The sequence below is a fragment of the Sebastes umbrosus genome, chromosome 6, assembly GCF_015220745.1.
Source record: "Sebastes umbrosus isolate fSebUmb1 chromosome 6, fSebUmb1.pri, whole genome shotgun sequence".
NCBI classification, from domain to species: Eukaryota; Metazoa; Chordata; class Actinopteri; order Perciformes; family Sebastidae; genus Sebastes; species Sebastes umbrosus.
Genome location: NC_051274.1, coordinates 34,943,344 through 34,968,515, shown reverse-complemented (window position 1 = coordinate 34,968,515; position 25,172 = coordinate 34,943,344). Strand labels below are relative to the sequence as shown.

General features: G+C 39.0%; 1 protein-coding gene across 1 annotated transcript; it reads left to right on the top strand.

The window, feature by feature from the left end:
• The first annotated feature begins 556 nt into the window (after window positions 1-556).
• Window positions 557-23,427, top strand: LOC119490071 (dnaJ homolog subfamily C member 5-like). Its single transcript, XM_037773286.1, has 5 exons — window positions 557-801; window positions 19,709-19,894; window positions 20,869-21,082; window positions 21,257-21,428; window positions 23,100-23,427. Exons 2-5 carry the CDS (start codon window positions 19,788-19,790, stop codon window positions 23,195-23,197), a joined length of 591 nt encoding a protein of 196 aa, XP_037629214.1. The 5' UTR covers window positions 557-801; window positions 19,709-19,787; the 3' UTR covers window positions 23,198-23,427.
• The last annotated feature ends 1,745 nt before the right edge of the window (window positions 23,428-25,172 follow it).

Below are 25,172 nucleotides of genomic sequence, written 5' to 3'. Positions count from 1 at the left end.
AGAACTTCAACATTTAATTTATTTCTTTATATTTAATTTTTAGCTTGTAACTTTACATTTTTCTTGTTAACTAAACTTAAAGAAGTTGAACATTTTATTAAATTTTTAGCTTGTAACTTTACATTTTTTATCAACTAAACTTGAAGAAGTTGAACATTTAATTTACTTTTTGTATTTAACTTTTAGCTTGTAACTTTAAATTTGTTATCAACTAAACTTAGAGAAGTTGAACATTTTATTTAATTTTTGTATTTCATTTTTAGCTTGTAACTTTATTTATTTTTTATACAAGGATGAGAGAGTAACAAACAGGAACAAAGAATCTCACTGCCATCTCAATGTGTATGTGATCAATAAACTAAACTTGAACTTGAAACTTGAACTTTACATTTTTTTGTCAATTAACCTTAAAAAAGTTGAACATTTTATTTAATTTTTAGCTTGTAACTTCACATTTTTCATGTTATAAACTTAAAGAAGTTTAAACATTTTATCTATATTTTTCAGTGACTTCCTGTTGTATCGTGAGCGCGCCTGTGTGAGTGGCAGGAGGGTTTCCGCTCGGCTCAACTCGGCTCCGCTCGGCTCCGTTCGGCTCAGCTCGGCTCCTCTCTGTTCGGACTGACAGCTCGCTTCGTCCCGGTGTAGCCGTTAGCTCCCCGGCTCCTCTACCGTCTACTACCACCGTCTGGTTGAATGGTTTAGCGGCGGAAAGCAAAGCAGAACTGGGATGCGAATATTCTAAAGACAAAAACGAGCTACGCTTCATTTGAAAGTGAAGAGAAGCTGCACTGAAACACGGTAAGAGAAGCTAACAGTTAACTAGCCTCCGAGCTAACAGCTAACACTAGTCAGTGGATTAGTTAGCGAGCTACATGCTAACAGGCTAGGCTAACAGGCTAGGCTAACCAACATGGATGCTGTGTGTGTTCCTCTGATGGAATAGAATAGAAAGCTTTATTGAGAGTCACAGTTGCAGCTTCTGGTCAGAGCTTTAAAATAAATACTTCAGAAGACTAAACGAGGCAGATAAAACATATAACAGGTTAAAACACACACAGTTATAAAGCAAATAAAACAGGTAGAGTAGATGTAATGAATTAATATAAACAGAAGTGTTATACTAGAAGTATAAAATATAAAATAGATGTAATGTAAACAGAGGGAATTGCACTTGTAAAATAGGAGGTAGAGTAGATGTAATAATAGGTAGACTAGATGTAATAAATAAAATGTAAACAAAGGTAGTTGCACTTGAGGTGTATATTGCATCAAGGATATATTGTACAGACAAATGTATTTCACATTCAGTGTATTAATATTGCACAGATGTATTGTTAGTTCAGTGTCAGTATGGCCAAGAGAGAGAGAAGCTGGGCTGCTGCATCTCCTGGAGAGATTATCCGCTTTAACTGCGGGTTGATTCCCGAGCAGAGCCGAGCCGGTATATTCTAGTTCGGCTGCCAGTCACAAACCTGCTGTCCGTTACTGTGTGAGGGCAGGATTCACATTATTCTGGGTTTTAACGTGACAGATTCACGTTGAAACAGTGAGAAAGACATCACAGGATAAATCCGGATTTGTAGTCTGAATGTGTCTTTGGAGAGACAGGTGGGACTTCCACTACTAGTTGATTTAATAGCATGTCAGCAGACATAGCCAGGCTATTTAAGAATCTATAGCTAAGTAGTCTAAATCATTTCCATTGTGTGGTTCTCAACGGGGCAGTTCCTATTGTTGTTGTGGATCAGACATAGCTGGAGCAGAGCTGCTGTCTTTTTCTGTCCTCATGTGATGTGTATGTGGAGTGGCAGGTGGGATCACACACTGCGTGGGTGTGTGCCACAGTGAGTGCATGTTTATGGCAGAAGATGTTATAAAGATTTAATCGTGGAAACTTTATTATGTAGAGTTTTGGCTCTGGACAGCCACTTTGGTTTTATCATTAACTGCAATTGTAATCTTTTTAATCAGATTGCAGGCAGCAGCTCGGTCCTGTACTATAGGTCATGGGGACATGTTTCCCTGAGTAGGAAATACATCAAATATTTCACCTTTTCTCTCCCAAATGTGATTCTGAGCACAGATATTTAAAGCCTTTTTCCATAACAAGCTCCAGCCATAGCCATGTATGGTCAGAAATGATAAAAATATAATGCATTTGTCCCCATTCTGAATTTTAAGTTGCTTTGTTGTAGGGCTGGGACGATTCACCCATCTCCCGATTCGGTACTATCACGATATTAGGATGCCGACTCGATATGTATTGTTGTAATGATTATTATATTGCGATTTTTTTGTGATTTTTGTTAACGTTTTTAACACTAGACCATGGGAAAAAGTTGAATCAAACACTTCTAAGGGCTTTTACTTTGGAAAATATCTAAATGAATCCAGTAAAAACTTTATCCATCCACGGTCAGCTCCATCAGGGCCGTTTCAATGCAGAGAACACAAATGTCAGTATCTGGGTGCTCTACAGTTGTAGCGTCGGCCCATTTGACCACGGAGACGAGAGCGACGGCCGACTCCACCGCAACGTTACCGCCATACGATAACGTTTCCTGTCCGTGACAGAGTTAGCATGCAGCTTTAGCCACGATGTCCAGCTCTGAAAATCTCTTCATCTTGTATTAACCACAGACCTTATTTCAGTCATCAGACTAAAACCCATTGACTTCCGACGAGGGAACAGGAAGTGATAAAATGCTAACTCATTTCTGGGTTTTAGGACTCATTCCTGTTGCACTCTATATTGCAATATTCAATATTTGTGATATTTTCTTACACCCATAATGGCATTGACTGTAGATTATTTATTTTTTTGTGATTATTTCTCCTGGGAGTGTGTCACTTAATATAACTGTCAAACAGGCAGGAGAATAAAAGAAGAATTAAAAACCACAAGCATTAGCATGGAGTGGATATCTGTATAAGAGCTGATACAGTGCAGTCATTCAGAAGCTGAAAAGCAATTTGTCTATTTTTAGATCTTATGACCAGCACCGTGTTAAGATAAACCTGCAGTAATAAAAAATCTTCTGTGAAGAACATTTTCTCCTCTGTCTTTATATAGTTAGCGGAGAGGATGAATTTCTTATATGCCTCTCTGTAGACTCTCTCAGATCATTTGCACACATTCATGAAACAGTTTCTACGACTGAAAATAACACGTATAACTAATTAATGAATGCTCTGATCAGCACGTAGCAGCAGCTGCATACTTTACTGAAGTGCTGATACTTGAGGTTGTCCTGGATAAATGATGCTGGTGAATGCAATGACATAACTTGTCCTTGTATTTGTATTAAGACTCTTTCAAAATTACTGGATGTTGACCTCACCAGAGAAAGTATGTATCTGTAGTACTCAAATGCCAGAGTACACAGTCTCATAATGGTTATCGTTGTCCGGTTCAGATACTGTACAAGCCTTTTTAGAGAATGACATCATATCAGGGTCATTTCCAGCCTCAAGTATATTAACAGCCTTCTGAATTCAGAGGCCTGATTAGTCATCACCTGTTTAAATGCATGATGTTTTCATTCATTAAGTGCTTAAATAATACATAAATTGTAGAACTTGGCAATGTGGCAAAAATCTTCTATCACGATATAGGTCATTTCATATCTTTGATAACGATATATATCACAACATAGCATGTTTTCTGATAAATCAATAAATAAATAATGTCTATACTCCTGTGTGAATTACCAAACTCAACCACACTCCTTTCTGTTGTCGTCCTGTAATAATCTTGCACATGTGGAATTTGCACATTGGTTTCCTACCTCATTTAATTTAATTTTGTAACAAAAAATGCAACTTAAACACTTTCCTATTGTATATATATTTTTTTATGTTATATTTTTTCAGCTAGTTGTAGTTTATACCATTTATAGTATATTCTTTATATTGTGTATACTATAGATATTATCTCTAGGGTTGATATGTATATTTATTGTTCCGGTGCATTGCCTGGATAACCTGCTGCTGTAACACAAGAATTCCCCAATTTGGGATCAATAAAGTACATCTATCTATAGATCTATCTATCCAAACATAACAGTTTTAAATGAAATTATAGAGAAAAAATAAATAAATATAGGCCTAGCCTATATCGCGATAGAGACGATATAGAAAAATATATATGATAGACATTTGTATATGGTTTGACGATATATATATAATACCGTCATATTGCCCAGCCTTAAATTACATACATTTTTAGGAGTGGTCCTTTCCAGCAAGTTATCTCTTAACATTTAATATCTGAGTCAGTTGTATTTCACAGGAAACATTTTACCCAATCATATTATTATTATTCTGAATTAGCTGGTCTGTGTAAGTGTTGATGGGAACGGGTGACGGTGGATGACGTCATCAGTACGAGCTCTGGTACGATCAGTCATCAGTGACTCATATAAAAGCCGGTCACATCAAATCAGGTTACACATAGATAACAGACCAGTAGTAGGTCAGAGAGGGAGATTATCGCTGCAGCTACACTGGGAACTAAATGTGGTTCAGTACATTGGTCATTTATTATTATAAACATAATAAACAGTCATTTATAATAGGAACTAACAACTATTTTCACTAGCCTATAAAATGTCATCACACTTCCACAGAGCCCATGGTGACGTCTTCTAATGTCTTGTTTTGTGCAATATTTAATTTGCAATGACATAAAACAGAGAAAAACTTCAAATCCTCACATTTGACAAGCAAAGAAAGTTTAAAGTTTTTGCTTGTAAAATGACCCCAACAATGGTGTACCCTTTTTCTGACCGATAATGGGCAAATCCTATAAAATAGAAACTTGTTTCTGTTTTATGTTTAATTAGGATTCACCACATTTATTGTGCCTCTTCTTAACTCGCGTAGCTTAGATTGGCTGTGGTCCACTGTGACAGTTTCCTGTCACAGTGTCTCTGCTGTGACCCTTGAAAACCTAAAATTATCCCCCAGCTGGGAGTACTACTTTAGTGATATTTGTATCCCCACATAGACGGCTGACAGGGTTCATATTCAGTCTCTGACATTAGATTCAGAAGAGTTGTAGACCAACGGCTGCTGGAACTGAGCTTCACTGAACTACTTCATCCTATGTGTCTGTATATATGTCTCTGTCATGTCCTGTTGTTTTTATATTGTTTTATCTGTCTATGTTTAACTTGATTCTTGTAAGGTGTCCTTGGGTGTCCAGAAAGGCGCCACTAAATAAAATGTATTATTATTATTATTATGGTTGATTGATTCTCATTCTCAGAGAAAGACCAGAGATTCAAAAAGTTGAATCATACACTTCTCGGGACATTTACTTTGGAAAATATTTCAATTAATACCGTATAAATGTTTGATTTTCAGCATGTATGTAGTCAGAGATGTCCTGAAGTCAAATAGATCAGGATCATTGTCAGGAATTATTTATTATCCAACAACCCAAAAATCAAAGAATAAAGACATTTCCCTCACAAATTACCGGTATTTTCTTTTTAATCTATAAGGGACATGTAATGTTTTATACTTCTGGTGAATATAATCCATCAATCTTATTTCCATAGATGTATTTTGTATATACAGTTCCCTTTAACACCTTATTTTGAAAAGCGGACGTAGTCCCACGTGTCTACTTCCTCTAACTTCTCCAAGGTGGTCTCTAGCTCTCCCGTCAGCTCCGTTCTCTTTATCCATCCATGGTCAGCTCCATCGGGGCCGTTTATATGCAGAGAACACAAATGTCAGTATCTGGGTGCTCTACAGTCGTAGCGTCGGCCCATTTGACCACGGAGACGAGAGCGACGACCGCCACGTGTATCCATAGATATAAAAAGTGTTTGTCACCTTCCTAATCAGAGAAACTCACAGATCCCCTGAAGGAAAACTTCTGAATGAGCGGCGAGGCCTGCGGTTGGCCTCAGGTCACGAGTCTTGTCATGAGCGCGACCTCTAGACAGGATGGTGTAACAGTCCTGTGATCGCAAGTCACATGAGGCTGTCAAATATTCACCTTCACTTTCTCTTCTCCTCTCTCCGACTTCACCCTGAACCAATCCCTTCTTTCTGTCTGTTACTCCACCTCTGTCTCCCTGACCCAGCTGTCTCCACCTCTGTCTGACTTTGTCGGTCCATCTTCATCACTTTGTTCTGGTGCATCATGGGGGTTTTTAACTTCCTGAATAGTGTGACAAGCAAAGCTGTGATGTGAGAGTTTCACATCTAACTTGTTAATTATCTTCAGACACAGTTTGTCTCATGACTGTCTAGATTAGAATATAACTTTATTTTTAGCAGAGCTGGTTTCACAGTCACACCTGAGCTGCTGGTACAACCTCCGTTAGACATTTAGTGCCTTGCTGAAGGGTATCTCAGCTGTTGCTATTTATGATAGATATATGAGATGATGTGTTGTCATTCATTTTCTCTGCTCAGGTCCTCCCAGCTGTTTTGGGTATTCAATCTGGTTGAAATGACAACTTCCAAATATGTTTTTCATTTGTGAATTTTGAATAAATATTTAAAATAACTTGGACTGCAGACATCACGGATCAGCTGAAGTGAAGAATAGACGCGATGAATAATTTTTTTTAGTTGATTATTCAAGTAGAAAATTAGAAAACCGTCAATGATCATCATCGCATAAGATTTCTTTTTATTAGAAAAAGGCTTATTTTATAAGTCAATTCCAACGTGTTTCAAAAATATTTTTTTTGTTTTTAAAACAAATATTGAAACCAGAAAAATAAAATATAATAACATAAGAAATTAATAATTATAGAAAGAAAAGCCGGTAAGGATATATTATAGATAATGAATCTATCCTTGTATCAAATATACTTCAACTACATAATAATAATTATAATAATGAGTAAATGAAAATATAAGAATATAAGATACATTCAAAGTAATGATTGAAAAATTAATAGAAAATTTACATGCAAAAAAAAAAAGTATATAGAATAAAATGTATATAAATAATAAACACAAATATCTAGTTATATAAAAAAAAGTAAACGCTATATAAAATGAATACTGTCAGTGACTGTTGACTGCACTCTTTCTATTGTAGTATATACAGACTACATCAGTGTAGGTTAGCAGAGTTCAGGTCATTACTGTAATGAATTCTCCTGCAGTGTGTGTGTGTGTGTGTGTGTGTGTGTGTGTGTGTGTGTGTGTGTGTGTGTGTGTGTGTGTGTGTGTGTGTGTGTGTGTGTGTGTGTGTGTGTGTGTGTGTGTGTGTGTGTGTGTGTGTGTGTGTGTGTGTGTGTGTGTGTGTGTGTGTGTGTGTGTGTGTGTGTGTGTGTGTGTGTGTGTGTGTGTGTGTGTGTGTGTGTGTGTGTGTGTCCATTGAGAAAGCTCAAGCACAAATGCTGACAGACAGCTGATTGGACATTAGCTAATGAATTGGATTGGACAGCGTCCCTGTCCTGATGGGAAAGCCGGCTGTGTGTGGAGAGGTGTGTTTGTAAATGTATCCGAGGAATGTTGGCCCTCCCTTTTATTTTGTTATGCTCAGCTATCCAAGTACTAAGAGTGAAAAAAAAAAAAATACATTCACCTATGTATCACAATTTTTGTTTTTACGATTTTGAAATAGATTTTTTAATGCCAGAATCTATATATTTTCTTCATTTGAGTCTCTGTGGAGGTAGAAGGAAGTTACCGCTTTTATTGTGGTAGTCTGAGTAACGTGACGTCATATATATCCGTGTATATGTATCCGTCAACCAAAACAAACCGCAGCGAGCCGAAACGAGAAAGTATAAAACGTTGGAGGGTCAGCGTGGATACGACCTGCACCCTCCCATGTTAAATCCAGCGTGGTAAACACTACACATCCAGTAAAGGATGGAAACACTTTGGGTTTCACACATTGACAGGAAAAGCAGAGCTAGACATCATGGCTAGAGCTGCATGCTAACTCTGTCACGGACAGGAAACGTTATCGTATCGCAGTAACGTTGCGGTCGAGCCGGCCGTCGCTCTCGTCTCTGTGTCAAATGGGCCGACGCTGCAACTGTAGAGCACCCAGATACTGACATTATGTTCTCTGCATTGAAACGGCCCCGATGGAGCTGACCATGGATGGATAAAGAGAACGGAGCTGACGGGAAAGCTAGAGACCACCTTGGGGAAGTTAGAGGAAGTAGACATGTGGGACTACGTCCGCTTTTCAAAATAAGGTGTTAACAAAGGGAACTGTATATACAAAATACATCTATGGAAATCAGAGTGATGGATTATATTCACCAGAAGTATAAAACATTACATAGCCCTTATAAATTAAAAAGAAAACACCACTAATCTGTGAGGGAAATGTCTTTATTCTTTGATTTTTGGGTTGCTGGATAAAAAATGTAATAAATAATTCCTGTCAATGATCCTGATATATTTGACTTCAGGACATCTCTGACTACATACATGCTGAAAATCAAACATTTTTACTGGATTCATTTAGAGATTTTCCAAAGTAAAAGTCCCTAGAAGTGGATCACTCAACTTTTTCCCTTCATGGTCTAGTGTTAAAAAAGTTAACATAAATCACAATACATATCTAATCAGCACTCCAGTATCGCGATGGTATCGAATCACATAACACTGTGATTTGGGGCTTTTTTCCTGTCATCATGTGGGATGTTGTTACTCCTAAATCACACCTGTAAACTGACACATGACAACCTGTACAGATGCTTTTATCTCATCCACACACACCATTTCTTGGCCCCGGCACAGGAAGTAGACGTTCCTGTTGTTAATCTAATATAAAGCTTCGATTGGCTCAGTTATTCTTGAAGTGGGCGGTGATTCGGATGTCTGGAACCAGACGAGAAGCATTTTAATGTGTGAATGGCGAAAGGTTTGAGTGAGTAAATAGTGGTTTGTTTCTTGGCCTGCGTGTGTGTGTGTGTGTGGCAGCTGTGTTTATGGAGTCTGTTGAGGTTTCATTACCATCTATTGATTTTCAGGCAGGAATGGTGTGTGTGTGTGTGTATTTGTAACCTGATCTCAATGAATGAGCCGCACACTCTTACAATCAACAATCACTGTTTGTCTCAGTGTTTCGTTTTTCTGTGAAGCCTCATTTTTATTTTACTATTATAACTGGGCTGTAACTAATCATTATTTTTACCATCATCGTTTGATTGTTTTTAGGGCTGCACAATATATTGTTTTCACACAGGACGTGTGGCAATGGCAGCATATTAACTCAAACACGTCATGCTACAGACTGATCTGTGTCTTTCTAAGCTTCACTTCATTTTCACGTCAGATTTATTTTATTAACATTTTAGATTGTTTCCAGTGAGATATTAAAGAGTTTATATGGTGACTTTGCTGTTGCAAAGGTTACGTTTGCTGCTCTAGAAACAACATTTAGCTTAGTTATATAATATAATATATGTATATATATGTATAGCTAATATGCACACTTCAATATTTGTTTATTTATCGAAAGTCGTATCGTCATCGCAATATAGAGATTTTCCTCATATTTGCAGGCCTTGGTTCTCTATTGGCTATTGTTGTTTCCCACAAGACATGTTTAAAATTTACAATGTGAAATCGATGCAGGATGGACTTCAGAGCCAGAGGAACATCTGGAAAGATCATCTTTAGATCCATCAAACAATCAGGGCTTTGCTGACGATTGTAGGGAGGAATCAGACCCAAAATCAGATGATTCTCGTGTAGTGTGGACCCGACATTAGTCAGTTTATGAGTTTTTCTACTACCTGTAGGGCTGCTTTACTCTCTCCTTTTATTTATTGCAGTTCATTGTTTAATCTATAAGATAGCAAAAATAAAGAGAGATGCACATCAGATATGTCAAACAAAGAGCCAGGAATCCCTAAAGGTAGCTTATGTCATTTACAATGATTTGAAACAATGAAAAGCAAGAAAATCATCACATTTTAAACCAAGAAATGTTTGATATTCACATTCTCGCTCATCATTTATCTGCTTGTCTGTCCATTATCTCTCTCTCTCTCGCAGCTCTTTAATGATCATAAGTGTTTTCATGAAGCAGCTGATATGAGGCCTGTGTGGATATAGATAAATGACTTGGTGTGGTGTTTGTCAGAGCGTTTTTACTCCGTTATGAGAGCCTTATCGATAACAGCAGACACGAGATGTGGTCAGATTCCCAGAAGACCACTTAGAGATTAATATCTGAGCAGTCAGAGAGGAGCTGAAGAGGATGTTAGTGTAAAACGCTGCATATACTGTTAACATTCCCCTGATAATAATAACACTAATATAATACAGCAAACTGAACATCACGCTTTCATTTGAATGAGCAGTCTATCTTCTACCTGATAAAGGCTTTTAGAAGAATACCTTTAATGCATTTTTTTGTGAAATAAGTGTGGAAATGCAGCAATTCAATAATTAATTATCAGCATTTAATACTAATGCCATCAAAATAGGGATAAACAACAGGGTGAAATGAGGAAAAAGGAAATGGAAAAGGTGACAGAATTGAGAGATGGAAAGGGTGGGAAATAAGAGAACCTCTGAATTTTTGTAATTCTGTGCCCGCGGCGGGCGTGGCGCCTTTCAGACATGACTGCCACAATAAGATAAAGACAAATAACTTAAATGAAGAAGTAAAATAATGAATTAGAAAGACGACCAATTTAAATGCTTTAAAGGAGGAGATCTTAGAAATTTACAATTGAGTAAATACTTTGCCAGAAGAATTATATGTTTTAAAGGATATTAAAACTTTCAACCTGGCAGAATAGGGCGATACGATACGTGTCATGATACTGGGTAACAATTCAATATATTGCGATATATTGCCATACTGTAAGCAAGGCGATATATTAATTTTAGGAAAACTGTCTTAGTATAAAGAACACACCAGAAATAAAACATTTTAGAATTGGCAAAAAATAACACATTTATACTGCATGCAAAAAAGTGCATGTGATTATCATAAAGTGGGCATGTCTGTAAAGGGGAGACTTGTGGGTACCCATAGAACCCATTTACATTCACTGATCTGGAGGTCAGAGGTCAAGTGACCCCTGTGAAAATCGCCACGTCAGTTTTTCCTCTCCAAAATTTAGTGTAATTTTGGAGCGTTATTTAACCTCCCTCTCGACTAGCTATGACATAGTCGGTACCGATGGATTCATCAGGTTTTCTATTTTCATATGATGCCAGTATCTCCATTCTAGCTTTAAAACTGAGCCGCTACAACCTCCGAAAGATAGAATAGCGTCCGGGCCCGACAGCAGCTGTCAGATTTTTAAGAGGTTAATTAAAAATTATAGCGTTTTGGAGAATCGATACAGTATCGCACAACATAATATTACGTTACTCAAGTATATCAATATTTTCTTACACCCCTACAATGAACACCACGTGGAGCATAAACGCCTTTGTGCTTGCTTGTAGCTCACACGCCACCTGTGGAGTACAAGCAAAGCTTTAGGTTCCCCCACACAGTGACGGCAGTTTTAAACAACAGAAGACGGTGACGTTATGACAGCACTGTACATATATACTGACCAAGGTAAAGACCGGTTGTATTGGATGGCGTCACTGTGAGTGTATCTGGGTGTTTCTGTTGAGAGAGAGCTTTGGTGAACCTTCCCTGGATAAACAGAAGTTTAATACCAGACTGAACGTGAGGACGCTCACACACTCTTATCCCATCAGGGATGGGATTAACGTGGCCGGGTTTACTTGAGGTTATACTGTACACACGGTAGGCTGAGTGTGGTCATTGTGTTCATACAGTATCTGCTCACTTCAGTCATGACTTAGCCAAGTTTGTGATAACTGTAGTTACTGATTCTACAGTATTTATATGATTTTCAGCATGACAGCAACGTCGTTACATTTTTTTTAATTCATTTCAATCACATCTTTGTACTTTACAGAAAATTATAAAATCAACTAAAACATTTCTGAGTTCAGTCAACAGTGTTTTGATGTTTGCTTCACACATATATGAACAACACGGATACGTGATTTCACAAGTCACTGTCAAGTAAAATTATCTGTAAAGGATCTTCAGATAGTGACAAACAGAAAGTGACTTATCTAAACTTCAAGGACAGGAAATGCAAGAGGAACCCCTTTTTTCAGATAAAAGGGAACCATCACTGGCACAAAGGTCTTTTGCTTTTCTCATCCTTTTTCTATAAAGTATTCAGACCGTCTTCCCCCCCAAAAACAGCAGTAAAGGTCGTCTGTGCAAGCATCCTATTACGACTCATATTTATTGATATATATATATGTGGCAACCGTTAGTGGTCGTAGTAATTATGACGGGACCAGAGGGGTAAGTCAGGTGACGGAGTATAAAGAGCGACAAAGTCTGTGTAGAGAGGAGGTCGTGGTGGATGGATGGGTTAAACCAGGGGTTTCAAACATAGGGACCAGGGGCTAGAACCGACCCGCCAAACGGGCAAATCCGGCCCATTGGAGGACTTTGCAAAGTGTAAGAATTACAGAGAAGTCATTTTCCTATTTGGGGGTCGCTCTGTCCTAATAAGAGTAGCAGGCCTCATGCTGGATACGATATTACAGATCCCACGTGTTTTCCCACCCCTAATATGTAAAAATACATTTTACAGTTTAGAGTTTTCTTTGGTGGGCAAAATATGTAATGGTGTTAAATTAATATCTTTGTTACGCCAACATGAACACCGATAATATATCGTCAATAAGCTAATATTGGTAGACATATCGGGCCAGCTGGTATATTGGTTGAGTCTGTAATGTGATCTGAGTATGACCACATCTCATGTTTTTTTTTTAACTCTATGAGTTTTGTTTCCCAGGAGAACAATGCAAACCTTAATTTGTTTCCTAAAGGATGTCAAACAACCTTTTTTTTTGGCTGCAGTCTGTTCTAAAAATCTACAAACAGCAACGCTCACGGAGCACATGATCTGCTGCATCAGTGCTTTTTGCCACGTTTCTATTTTACTTGCTTTTGTTTTGTTCTTTCCTCTGCTTTCAAGTTCCTGATGTTGTGAGAGGATTCATGTAGTATACAGCTGCGAAGCCAGAAATTATAAACACAACAACAGACTGTCTCATATGTTGTGGTGTTATTAATCAAGCAGACATCAAGTCACAGTGTGAACACGGACAGCACTGTCTTTGGCAGCTATTCAGATCTTCACGGGGCATTTGATTATGTTTTGTTTGTTCTGGAGACGACGTTAACATCTTGCAGAATTCAGTAAGCCGAGCAGAACGGTGTGAAGTCTGGACTTATGCTCACACAGCGCTGTTTCTTTCTTCACATCCTGCAGTAAAGCTTGTTGTTTTTCTGAGCTGTTGGGCAATATGAGAAACGTTTGCCGTGCCGTTTATTCCATTGAAGCTCTCTCTGAAGATATCTCTGGTTTTCATTTATGAGGACTTTTAGATTAATGTGGAGGGGATGCAGGCAGATTTTGTTTGAGGGTGCAATAATGTTTGTTTTCTCTTTTAACCCTCTGAGACCCGCGGGATCACGACCGACTTTACTGTCTTTCAGAGGCTCTAGCAGGTTCAATCTATTGGTGCCAACCATGTCATACTAGCTTGTTGCGAAGGAGGTTAAATAACGCTCCAAACTGGCATGGTCATTTTCAAAGGGGTTCCTCGACCTCTGACCTCAAGATATTTGAATGAAAATGGGTTCTATGGGTACCCACGAGTCTCCCCTTTACAGACAGAAGCTACGTCTGTAGCTCGTCTCGACACCCGATGGTCTGGAGTCCTCGTCGCTTAGATAGCTTCCACAGCTAAAAATGCTAAAAATGATGCTAATAATTCAAGGGACCCCTTTGAAAATGGACATGACAGTTTTTCATCAACAAAATTTAGCGTAAGTTTGGAGCGTTATTTAACCTCCTTCATGACCAGCTAGTATGACATCGTTGGTACCGATGGATTCATCAGGTTTTCTCGTTTCATATGATACCAGTATCCCACTCTAGCTATAAAACCGAGCCCACTACAATCAAAAAATCACAAAATGCATTAATGCGTTAAATAAATGAAAGGCGTGTAAGCATTACATACTCTGTGAAAATCCTTCAATGGATTAAAATCAGTAAAAAAAAAAAGTGAGACTCAGGTGTGGAAGCCTCCCACTCACACACTGTCACGCTCTATATATACATATCTATAGAGACACAGGCCATATGCTGCCGCCCTCATTACACCATCAGTCTGTCTGTTCCTGTGATTGGCCAGTTTGATTTAAAAGACCCAATCTCATTGGCTGCCAGCTCAGATAGGTGGAGTCTTTGGTTTAGGCTCACTGTGGTTGGATGTGATAATTCACCACACACACATATACTGTACACACAGTCTCTCAGTGTGTTGGTAATCCCTGGAGTATGGATGAAACTCACTCATTGGTTAATCCCGGTCAGGTGGGCGGTGAGTGTGCTGTGACTGGTTAATCCGAGGCACAGCGGCGGGCGGGCGGGATTTAGGGAGGTGTTAAATCGATGTCTTGTCAGGCGTGTCGTTGTCGAGGCATCGTGGGGTTGACCATCTGGTGCCTCGTAGGGCTTTACAGAGACTAACGGCTGACACAACTGTTTCAACAATGAAAATGTGTTTGTCAGCCTTATTTTGATTTCATAAAGTCTAGTTTTTTGACAGCGTTATATTCTGCTGAATAGGACACGTCTACTGCAGGTTTTCATGTCCAGTGTGTTTGTTTATGGCGTGTTTCTTTTATACTTTGTATGTGTGTTTAAGATTATCCCTGTATGTTTAGGGAACAATCTGATAAAGTCAGCCTCAGTTCAACACACACGCTTAAAAAAACGTCTTTGTAGTATGAGTGATAGAGACCCAGAAATACATCAGTATAGCTGATATTATTTGCCAATTTTAGTTTATCACAATTATATAAGTATTGGCATATAAATTACACTTTGCCCATCAAAGAGCACTGACTAAAAATGTCCCTATCAATGCATATGTTGGTCACATATCCTCAATTATTAAATTTAAGGGGTACTTTATGTTTGTTTATATTGTTTTTATGTTAAAGAAGTATATCTGACATGCATCTCCATATCAGGAATTATTTGGGTTTATCACTTGTTACTGTGCTTTTTCAGTGAACTGGACTCAGAATATTCATCCATTCATTCATCCATTCATTCATTCAACCTTTATTTATACTCAAGAGATCATTGAGGAGTGACCCTCATTTATAATGACATTGAGTCAATTACAAAACAAAGAAAAGGAAAACAAAACTACAAGAAGATTTACAAACAGAGAAGATGCAATATTGTTTTAAAAAATAGTAAAAGCCATTAAAACTTTTCAATTAAGAAAAATAATTTGATAGATACATTCTGATATTTAAGATGTAAAATAATACAAAACAAAAGCCCAAGAATTTTGCAATGAAGATGGATAATTTGTAGGCCTGGGGCGATTCACCTATCTCCCAATTCTATTCTGTCCCAATACTTGGGTGCCGATTCGATATGTATTGTGATTTTTAAGTATTGCGATTCGATAGTATGATTTGTGCAGGTGCAGGTCGTATCCACACCGGCCATCCCCCGTTTTCTACTTTCTCGTTTTGGCTCAAGGCAGCCAACTGCCGCTTGTTTAGGTTGAAGGATACGGGACAGATATGACGTCACGTTACTCAGACTGCAATTGTCTGCACTGCATTGTCACATTACTGCTTGAAATGATATGAAAGTGTCATTTTCAACATTGCCATTTTAATGTTTTCATGACGTAAGTTAGTGGCATCTTGCAGGAACACAACCAGAAAATGCTTGATGTAGTTGCTCAGTCAGTTAAAGTACATTGGTTTCATTAATTCAGCCTCCCAAGAATAAATATCACACCCATACAGCGTGTAAATCAAACCGATGGGAACCGTGTTCTCGTTACGATGAATCGAGTGAATCGATAATTGCTCATCAGAAAGGTGCAGGTCTGGTGGTGACGACAGGCCTGCAGCTTTTTTTCCTGTTGTTAATTTAAGTCTATCAGTCTGGTCACAGTGTTGTCTGCAGGCTTACTGTGGTCTCTAAGCCTGCTAACCCCCATACACCTGCTGTCTGAACAGGGTTACATCAACCACAGGGCCAGGGCTCTGCTGCTGCTGAGGTCAAAGGTCAGGAAGTGGATTTCCTTCAGGACTTAAAATCTATTGCTTTAACAAAATGTCAACGTTATGAATGAAGCCTCGAACTGTTCGGTACGGTCCTATTGTTTTCCTGTTGACAGTCAAAAACTGCCACCATCCAGGCGCTAAATGACTGAGGTAAAACGTTACCAGCTACATGAACTTTGAGCCGATTAAATCAAAAGGAATACAAGTTTTTCTCCACCACTGGTTAACTAGCCTAACATAATTTGAATAGCTAAAGTAGTGACTCCACAATGAAGTATATTTTTGATCCAATCAGTCATTGAACAACATCACCAGAGTGTGTTTTCTTAACTCTACTGTCCATTTGTTTTGTGGACAGTGAAATTCACCCTTTTTTAAAATGCCAACATCACAGTTTAAGTTGTATCTGTGTTTAGTTTCTGAGTTGTCTCTTGAATTTTTTTTATTTTTGACTGAAAAAATGTTGCAGAGCATAAACGTCTCTGTGTTGTACGTGTCATTTTTCAAGTAAGCAACTGCCGTGTGGTGTAAAATTAGATTGTCACGGTGTGATAGTCAAACCACTTCCTTATTCAATACTGTAGATAAAGTCAGATAATTTCATCACTTACTTCAGGATTTCTTTACCTGTTTTTGCACTGCAGACTTTTTTTATATTGATAATTTTGTCGCGGACCAACCAACCAACATATCACTACGCACTCCTGAGGAAAAAGACGGGGAGTTTGTGGTTCACATGCATGTTCAAGTTAGCTTTGTTTCAGGGTTAACATGTATGTTAATGTCAGCTTTGTTTCAGGGTTAACATGCATGTTCATGTGAGCTTTGTTTCAGGGTTAACATGCATGTTCATGTTAGCTTTGTTTCAGGGTTAACATGCATGTTCATGTCTGCTTTGTTTCAGGGTTAACGTGCATGTTCATGTTAGCTTTGTTTTCAGGGTTAACATGCATGTTCATGTGAGCTTTGTTTCAGGGTTAACATGCATGTTCATGTTAGCTTTGTTTCAGGGTTAACATGCATGTTCATGTCTGCTTTGTTTCAGGGTTAACATGCATGTTCATGTGAGATTTGTTTCAGGGTTAACATGCATGTTCATGTGAGCTTTGTTTCAGGGTTAACATGCATGTTCATGTCTGCTTTGTTTCAGGGTTAACGTGCATGTTCATGTTAGCTTTGTTTTCAGGGTTAACATGCATGTTCATGTGAGCTTTGTTTCAGGGTTAACGTGCATGTTCATGTTAGCTTTGTTTCAGGGTTAACATGCATGTTCATGTCTGCTTTGTTTCAGGGTTAACATGCATGTTCATGTGAGATTTGTTTCAGGGTTAACATGCATGTTCATGTGAGCTTTGTTTCATGGTTAACATGCATGTTCATGTTAGCTTTGTTTCATGGTTAACATGCATGTTCATGTGAGCTTTGTTTCAGGGTTAACATGCATGTTCATGTTAGCTTTGTTTCATGGTTAACATGCATGTTCATGTTAGCTCTAAAGTAAATATTTCAGTACAAACTGCTAATTATCTTTTAGTTTCCTAAGTACTTGGCAGGTGAACCACACAGTTAGAGTAGCTGCTACTTGTCAGTTAACATGCCTTTAGCTTCTCTCTTTAACCTACTACCTTCTTCTTTACTACAGTATTTCTGTCAGAGCCACCACCTCTTGTTTACTGCAGCAGCTCCTGGTTGACTTACAGGATACAAGCGGTTCATTCAGGACACAGATTATAAATCTCTCTCTGCCCGCCTGGCTGCGTGACATGAACTTAGTTTACCTTGGTTTATCTCATGTATTCCTTTCTCTTCCCCTACACATCACCCCCTTAAGTCCCTCATTACCATAAAGAAGCTGGCCATAAACATACACCTTTAACCTCATCATCAGACAGCCGGTTCCGAAGGTAACTGAAGCTGTTATATTGCTGTTTTCAAAGCCACCAGACTACATTAATAAAACAGTAATTTAACCCCGATTTAACGTTGGCCCATTTGACCACGGAGACGAGAGCGACAGCTGGCTCGACCACCACGTTACCGCCATACCATAACGTTTCCTGTCCGTGACAGAGTTAGCATGCAGCTTTAGCTCTGCTCTGTCTAGCTCTGCTTTTCCTGTCAATGTGTGAAACCCAAAGTGTTTCCATCCTTTACTGGATGTGTAGTGTTTACCACGCTGGATTTAACATGGGAGGGTGCAGGTCGTATCCACGACGACCCTCCAACGTTTTCTACTTTCTCGTTTCGGCTCGCTGCGGTTTGTTTTGGTTGATGGATATGACGTTACGTTACTCAGACTACAACAATAAAAGTGGTAACTTCCTTCTACCTCCACATAGACTCAGATGAAGCCAATATATCGATTCTGGCATTAAAACATCTATTTCAACATTGTAATAACAAAAAAATCGCAATACAGTGAATAGATTATTTTTTCCACCCCTACCAAACATGCAGCTTCACATTCAGCATAAAATGTTGAATTTTGAGTGTTTTGTTTGGTTTCCTGCTGAATTCTTCTGAGTGGGGCTCTGGTTGTGATTTGTCTGATATCAAAGTTTCTTCATTCACAAAAGAGCTGATGAAACGGGATATCCTGTTTGATGTGTTTAATGTTGTTAACCACTAGAGGGAGTCAGGCTTCTGACCAACTCTTTTAATGAGTCAAAGGGATCCTGAAATGATGAAACAAAAGTTAATTTAATTATTTGCAGTTTCCTCGCTGTCATATCGATTCATTAAGCTCTTTAATATAGCATTTACCATATTTAAATGGTGAATTTTAAATAGGTCTTAAACAGTTAGACCCCCCCACCTCCAGCCAGTTTTACTTCCTGTTTTTTGATTAACGTTATTTTTCAAACAGAGAATAGAGACGTCACTCATCACCATAGCAACCAGACTGCATCATTTTTCAGCCTAGTTTAGATGAATTTACTGTTCATCAGACCACAAATGAGACCAGAATTATCTCAACACACCAACTCTCTCACTCACTCTCTCTTTTTCACCGTCTCCTCCTGGCGAGGCGGCCGTCTGGCTGCCGCTGCACGCTGCCGTCAGCGCACCGGAGGACGGATAGACGTCCGACGGATAGACGTCCGACACTGACTGAAGCTGTTTCTGTTCCTCTCTCCAAAATGTCCCTGTTGAAAAACACTCAGGCCTGGTTTTATTACCATCCAGGCCTCTGTAAAAACCAGGAAAGACACTCTTTCGTGTAATTCGATCAGCAGCAGGGAGGCTTAATGGACCAAATGGGCATCCTGGACCTGAGAGGTGACCAGTTAGAACTGATATTTGGAGACTGGATCTGCAAGTCACACAGTAAAAAGGTCCCTCGACATTTCTGTAGATTAATTGAAATTGTTTTGTCATTTAGTAGTTTAAAATGTATCATGCAAGATGTGTGTGTATATATCCAGCATATATATATATATATATATATATATATATATATACAGTATATGCTGGATTTGAAATGGGGAAATAAGAGAGGAAAAAACAACGGCAGCTTGTTTTGATTTGAACCTTCAGCTCATCAGCGTCTTTGTCCTCTTCTCTTGTTTTCCTACCTGACAGGTGAGAGGCTGAGCGAGCGAGGGAGCGAGTGAGAGAAGGAACAAGAGAGAGAGAGAGAGAGAGAAGAGAGAGAGAGGCCATGGAGCAGCAGAGACAGAGATCTCTCTCCACGTCAGGAGAAACGCTGTACGCCGTGCTGGGAGTCGACAAGAGCGCCACGACAGAGGACATCAAGAAATGTTACAGGTATCAGTTAATACACACAGTAAAGAACTACAACAGCCTCCTACTCCATCTTTCATATTGATGTGTTTAATGTTGTTAACCACTAGAGGGAGTCAGGCTTCTGACCAACTCTTTTAATGAGTCAAAGGGATCCTGAAATGATGAAACAAAAGTTAATTTAATTATTTGCAGTTTCCTCGCTCTCATATCGATTCATTAAGCTCTTTAATATAGCATTTACCATATTTAAATGGTGAATTTTAAATAGGTCTTAAACAGTTAGACCCCCCCACCTCCAGCCAGTTTTACTTCCTGTTTTTTGATTAACGTTATTTTTCAAACAGAGAATAGAGACGTCACTCATCACCATGGCAACCAGACTGCATCATTTTTCAGCCTAGTTTAGATGAATTTACTGTTCATCAGACCACAAATGAGACCAGAATTATCTCAACACACCAACTCTCTCACTCACTCTCTCTTTTTCACCGTCTCCTCCTGGTGAGGCGGCCGTCTGGCTGCCGCTGCACGCTGCCGTCAGCGCACCGGAGGACGGATAGACGTCCGACGGATAGACGTCCGAAACCCACCGGGCTGCTCTGAGATTCATTTATTTCTCTAACCGGACTTTTCTCTGGTTTTCTTTCGGGCTGAAAGTTGTGCTCCTCGTCGTTCGGACCTGTTGAAGGCCCACAAACCTCCGGTATTGGCTGCTTTTTGTTAATGTATCTCCAGCAGGAGGAGACGGTAAAGAAGAGAGCGAGTGAGAGAGACAGTCGGTGTGTTGTGTTTATTCTGACGGGGGGATTTTGTGTAAATCACTGAGTTGATTTCACCCGTTCACCACACACATAAACACCATGGTGAAGTTAAACACACTAAACTGAGGTGGAGGAAACTACAAAATGTTGTGTTTTTTTTATGAATGTAAAAGTCCAGAATAGCAGAAAAACCAACCTTAACTTCTCTCTCTTTTTTTTTTTTTTTTTTTACAGGAAACTGGCTTTGAAGTTTCACCCAGACAAGAACCCGGACAACCCGGATGCGGCCGAAAAGTTTAAGGAAATCAACAATGCCCACTCCATCCTGAGCGACAACACCAAGAAGAACATCTACGACAAATACGGCTCGCTGGGACTCTACGTCGCCGAGCAGTTCGGAGAGGAGAACGTCAACACCTACTTTGTTCTGTCCAGCTGGTGGGCCAAGGTAGGATGGAGGCTAACGCCTGTATATATGTTTTTTTATGTTTTTGAACATGCGATTGGCTCACTACCACAGCAGCTAGAACCACTAGAACCCATACAGACTTTCATGGTATTGGTCCTGGTATTGTAATGTTTTATACTAGTTTTAACTCTCTCTCTCCTCTTCGTCCTGCAGGCCTTGTTCGTCTTCTGCTGCCTCTCCACAGGCTGCTATTGCTGCTGTTGTCTGTGTTGCTGCTGTAACTGTTGCTGCGGTAAATGTAAACCTCGGCCGCCCATGGACCAGGAGCCCGAGTTCTACGTCTCCCCCGAGGACCTGGAGGCCCAGATGACCGCTGACGAAAGAGGTGAAGGGAAGGGGACGGGAAAAACACTCAACCATCATGTCTTTGTTGAAGGTTTTCTGGCAGCAGGTCTCCTGTTCAACTCTTTTAAAACCATGTTGTATATTTACTCAACGACATGGATATTAATGCTCTGATGATGACGATGTGTAAATCTCTCATATGTGTAGATTTACGTCAACAAGGAAATAAAAGCCTCTCGTCTACAGACCGGTCTCTAGAGAGCTCCAGCAGCTCGTAGCGGTCTGTGAGCGCCCGGCTGGAGAGGTAGCGATCCCGGCAGGCGCTATAGCTAGCTGTCAGTCGCGGCAGTTTGTGGAAACATGTTCAGAAGTGAATTTAGTGATGAAATAGCTACGAACATTTTTTAAAAAACGAGCCGTTTTTAGCTGCTGTTGTTGTTGTTGTAACCGTAGCCTGTAGCGGTCCAGCGCTTTGCATTGTGGGATAAATTGTGGGCGAGGTAGACTGGTCCGATGCAGACTGGAGATTTTGCTTTTGTTCTCATGCTGCATTTTGACCAAATCAGTATATACTACTAGTATAGTATGAGGTTGTTCTACTAGTATAGTATGAGGTTGTACTACTAATATAGTATGAGGTTGTACTACTAGTATAGTATGAGGTTGTACTACTAGTATAGTATGAGGTTGTACTACTAATATAGTATGAGGTTGTACTACTAGTATAGTATGAGGTTGTACTACTAATATAGTATGAGGTTGTACTACTAGTATAGTATGAGGTTGTACTACTAGTATAGTATGAGGTTGTACTACTAGTATAGTATGAGGTTGTACTACTAGTACAGTATGAGGTTGTTCTACTAGTACAGTATGAGGTTGTACTACTAGTATAGTATGAGGTTGTTCTAGTATAGTATGAGGTTCTACTAGTATAGTATGAGGTTGTACTACTAGTATAGTATGAGGTTGTACTACTAATATAGTATGAGGTTGTACTACTAGTATAGTATGAGGTTGTACTACTAGTATAGTATGAGGTTGTACTACTAGTATAGTATGAGGTTGTACTACTAGTACAGTATGAGGTTGTTCTACTAGAACAGTATGAGGTTGTACTACTAGTATAGTATGAGGTTGTTCTACTAGTACAGTATGAGGTTGTACTACTAGTACAGTATGAGGTTGTACTACTAGTATAGTATGAGGTTGTTCTACTAGTACAGTATGAGGTTGTTCTACTAGTATAGTATGAGGTTGTTCTACTAGTACAGTATGAGGTTGTACTACTAGTACAGTATGAGGTAGTACTACTAGTACAGTATGAGGTAGTACTACTAGTACAGTATGAGGTTGTTCTACTAGTATAGTATGAGGTAGTACTACTAGTACAGTATGAGGTAGTACTACTAGTACAGTATGAGGTTGTTCTACTAGTACAGTATGAGGTTGTTCTACTAGTACAGTATGAGGTAGTACTACTAGTACAGTATGAGGTAGTACTACTAGTACAGTATGAGGTTGTTCTACTAGTATAGTATGAGGTAGTACTATTAGTACAGTATGAGGTTGTACTACTTGTACAGTATGAGGTAGTACTACTAGTACAGTATGAGGTAGTACTACTAGTACAGTATGAGGTTTAGGATACAGTTACGGTTGAATTACAATTTCTGTTTTGTTTTTTTGTCTCTTCTCTGTGTCCTCCCAGACGGCGGCGAGCCCATCGTGATGCAGCCCGCCTCCGCCACAGAAACCACCACGCTCACCTCTGATGCCCACCAAAGCTACCGGACCGACACATACTAAACACACACACACTGCACACACACCTTACAGTTAACACAACTTACAGTATCAACCAATCACACACACACACCAGCAAATACTACACAGCACCACTCAGCTCAGCCCAAACTTTAACTTTTAATTCACCTTAATTTCTAATTAAAGTGACGTGAGGGGAGAAGGAGGAAGGAAACATTCAGGAGGAAAAATAAAGAACAAAAAAAAATATAAAAACTGATCTTTAAACTCCGGTTAGACAGAATGTGTTTGTTCATTTATCAGCCAGAGTAACATTCATCTTCATCTTTACGCTGATGTTAGGAGACCACCAACGACAATATCAGTCATGTCAGATTCACACAGACGGACACATTTACCAGATGGTTTCACCTGAAAGAGAAAACCTTGAGCACAAAAAGAAAACCTTTTAAATTATATAAACTCTAGTCTGGAGTTTGTGGAGCAGCCAAGATGTCAACTACATTTTAGGTAATTCACAAGATGAACCCAGAAAGAGACACTGAAGCTGTCAATCGATTAAAATAGTTAATTGAGATTAATCACAAATTAATCACATATTTTTTATCTGTTCAAAAAGTATTGAATCCTCTTATCAACATGGGAGTGGGCAAATCTGCTGCTTTATGCAAAATCTATGTATATATTTATTATTGTAAATCAATGAAACACAAATCAATGACAGATATTGATCCAGAAACCCTCACAGGTACTGCATTTAGCATAAAACAATATGCTCAAATCAAACATGGCAAACTGCAGCCCAACAGACAACAACAGCTGTCAGTGTGTCAGTGTGCTGACTTGACTATGACTTGCCCCAAACTGCATGTGATGATCATAAAGTGGGCATGTCTGTAAAGGGGAGACTCGTGGGTACCCATAGAACCCATTTACATTCACTGATCTGGAGGTCAGAGGTCAAGGGACCCCTTTGAAAATGGACATGACGGTTTTTCCTCGCCAAAATGTAGCGTAAGTTTGGAGCGTTTTTTTACCTCCTTCGCGATAAGCTAGTCTGACATGGTTGGTACCGATGGATTCATCAGGTTTTCTAGTTTCATATGATGCCAGTATCTTCACTCTAGCTTTAAAAATAACAACTTAAAAATCACAAGTTGTGTTAATGCGTTAAAACTAATTAGCGTTATTATCTCGTTAACTGTGACTGGTGTGTTTCTCTACTCCGTCATCTAGTAATCATTTCCTCTTATTGTCTTGAAACAGTCGTCACGTTGCTTCAGCTTCTCAGTCGTAGCCGTAATAATTACTCACTTGTTATTAACGCTACTCCACTGTAGATTTGCCTCCTCTTCCTCTCCTCCTTCACTTCTTCCTCCTTTTTATGTTTTAACTTCCAACCACTTTTCTCTTCCACATGTGAAGGACGGAGCTGTGAGTCCAGTGTTATCAGTAGAGACGTTACACCACCACATTAGTGACCTTTATCTGGATCAAACAGACATAGAAACACTGATTGAGACCCTTTTTTTTGTTGTTTTTAGTTTCCAGTTGGTTTTGTGAGAAAGTAAAGATGCTGTACATGTCGTGTAAAGTTGTGTATGTTTAGATTTTACTGTTTTTCTTTCCAGTCGGTCAGAAATCTGAACACTATTTTTTTTTTCCTTCTTCTATTTGTCTCTGTAGAATTGCTTTTTTTCTTATTTTTGTCGTTAATGAAGGGAGGATATATCCATATCCAAAGTCTTATTTGTACGTGTGGCAGTAGATTTTAAACTCCTCATAGCAACTGAAGAGCAGTTAACAACAATCAGATTAGTTTCATCTTCCAGAATAACTCTTTTTTGTTGTTGTTGTAGTTCTTCTTTATTTGTCGCACACGAGTAGCACTCCCGCTCTGCTATCGTAGAAAATACAGGAACATTGTTTGTGTCAACAGTTTGATTTTTTAATATTTGATTCCTCAATCAAACACGTTGTTCATTATGTATTTATACATATCATCATGAGGCGTCTG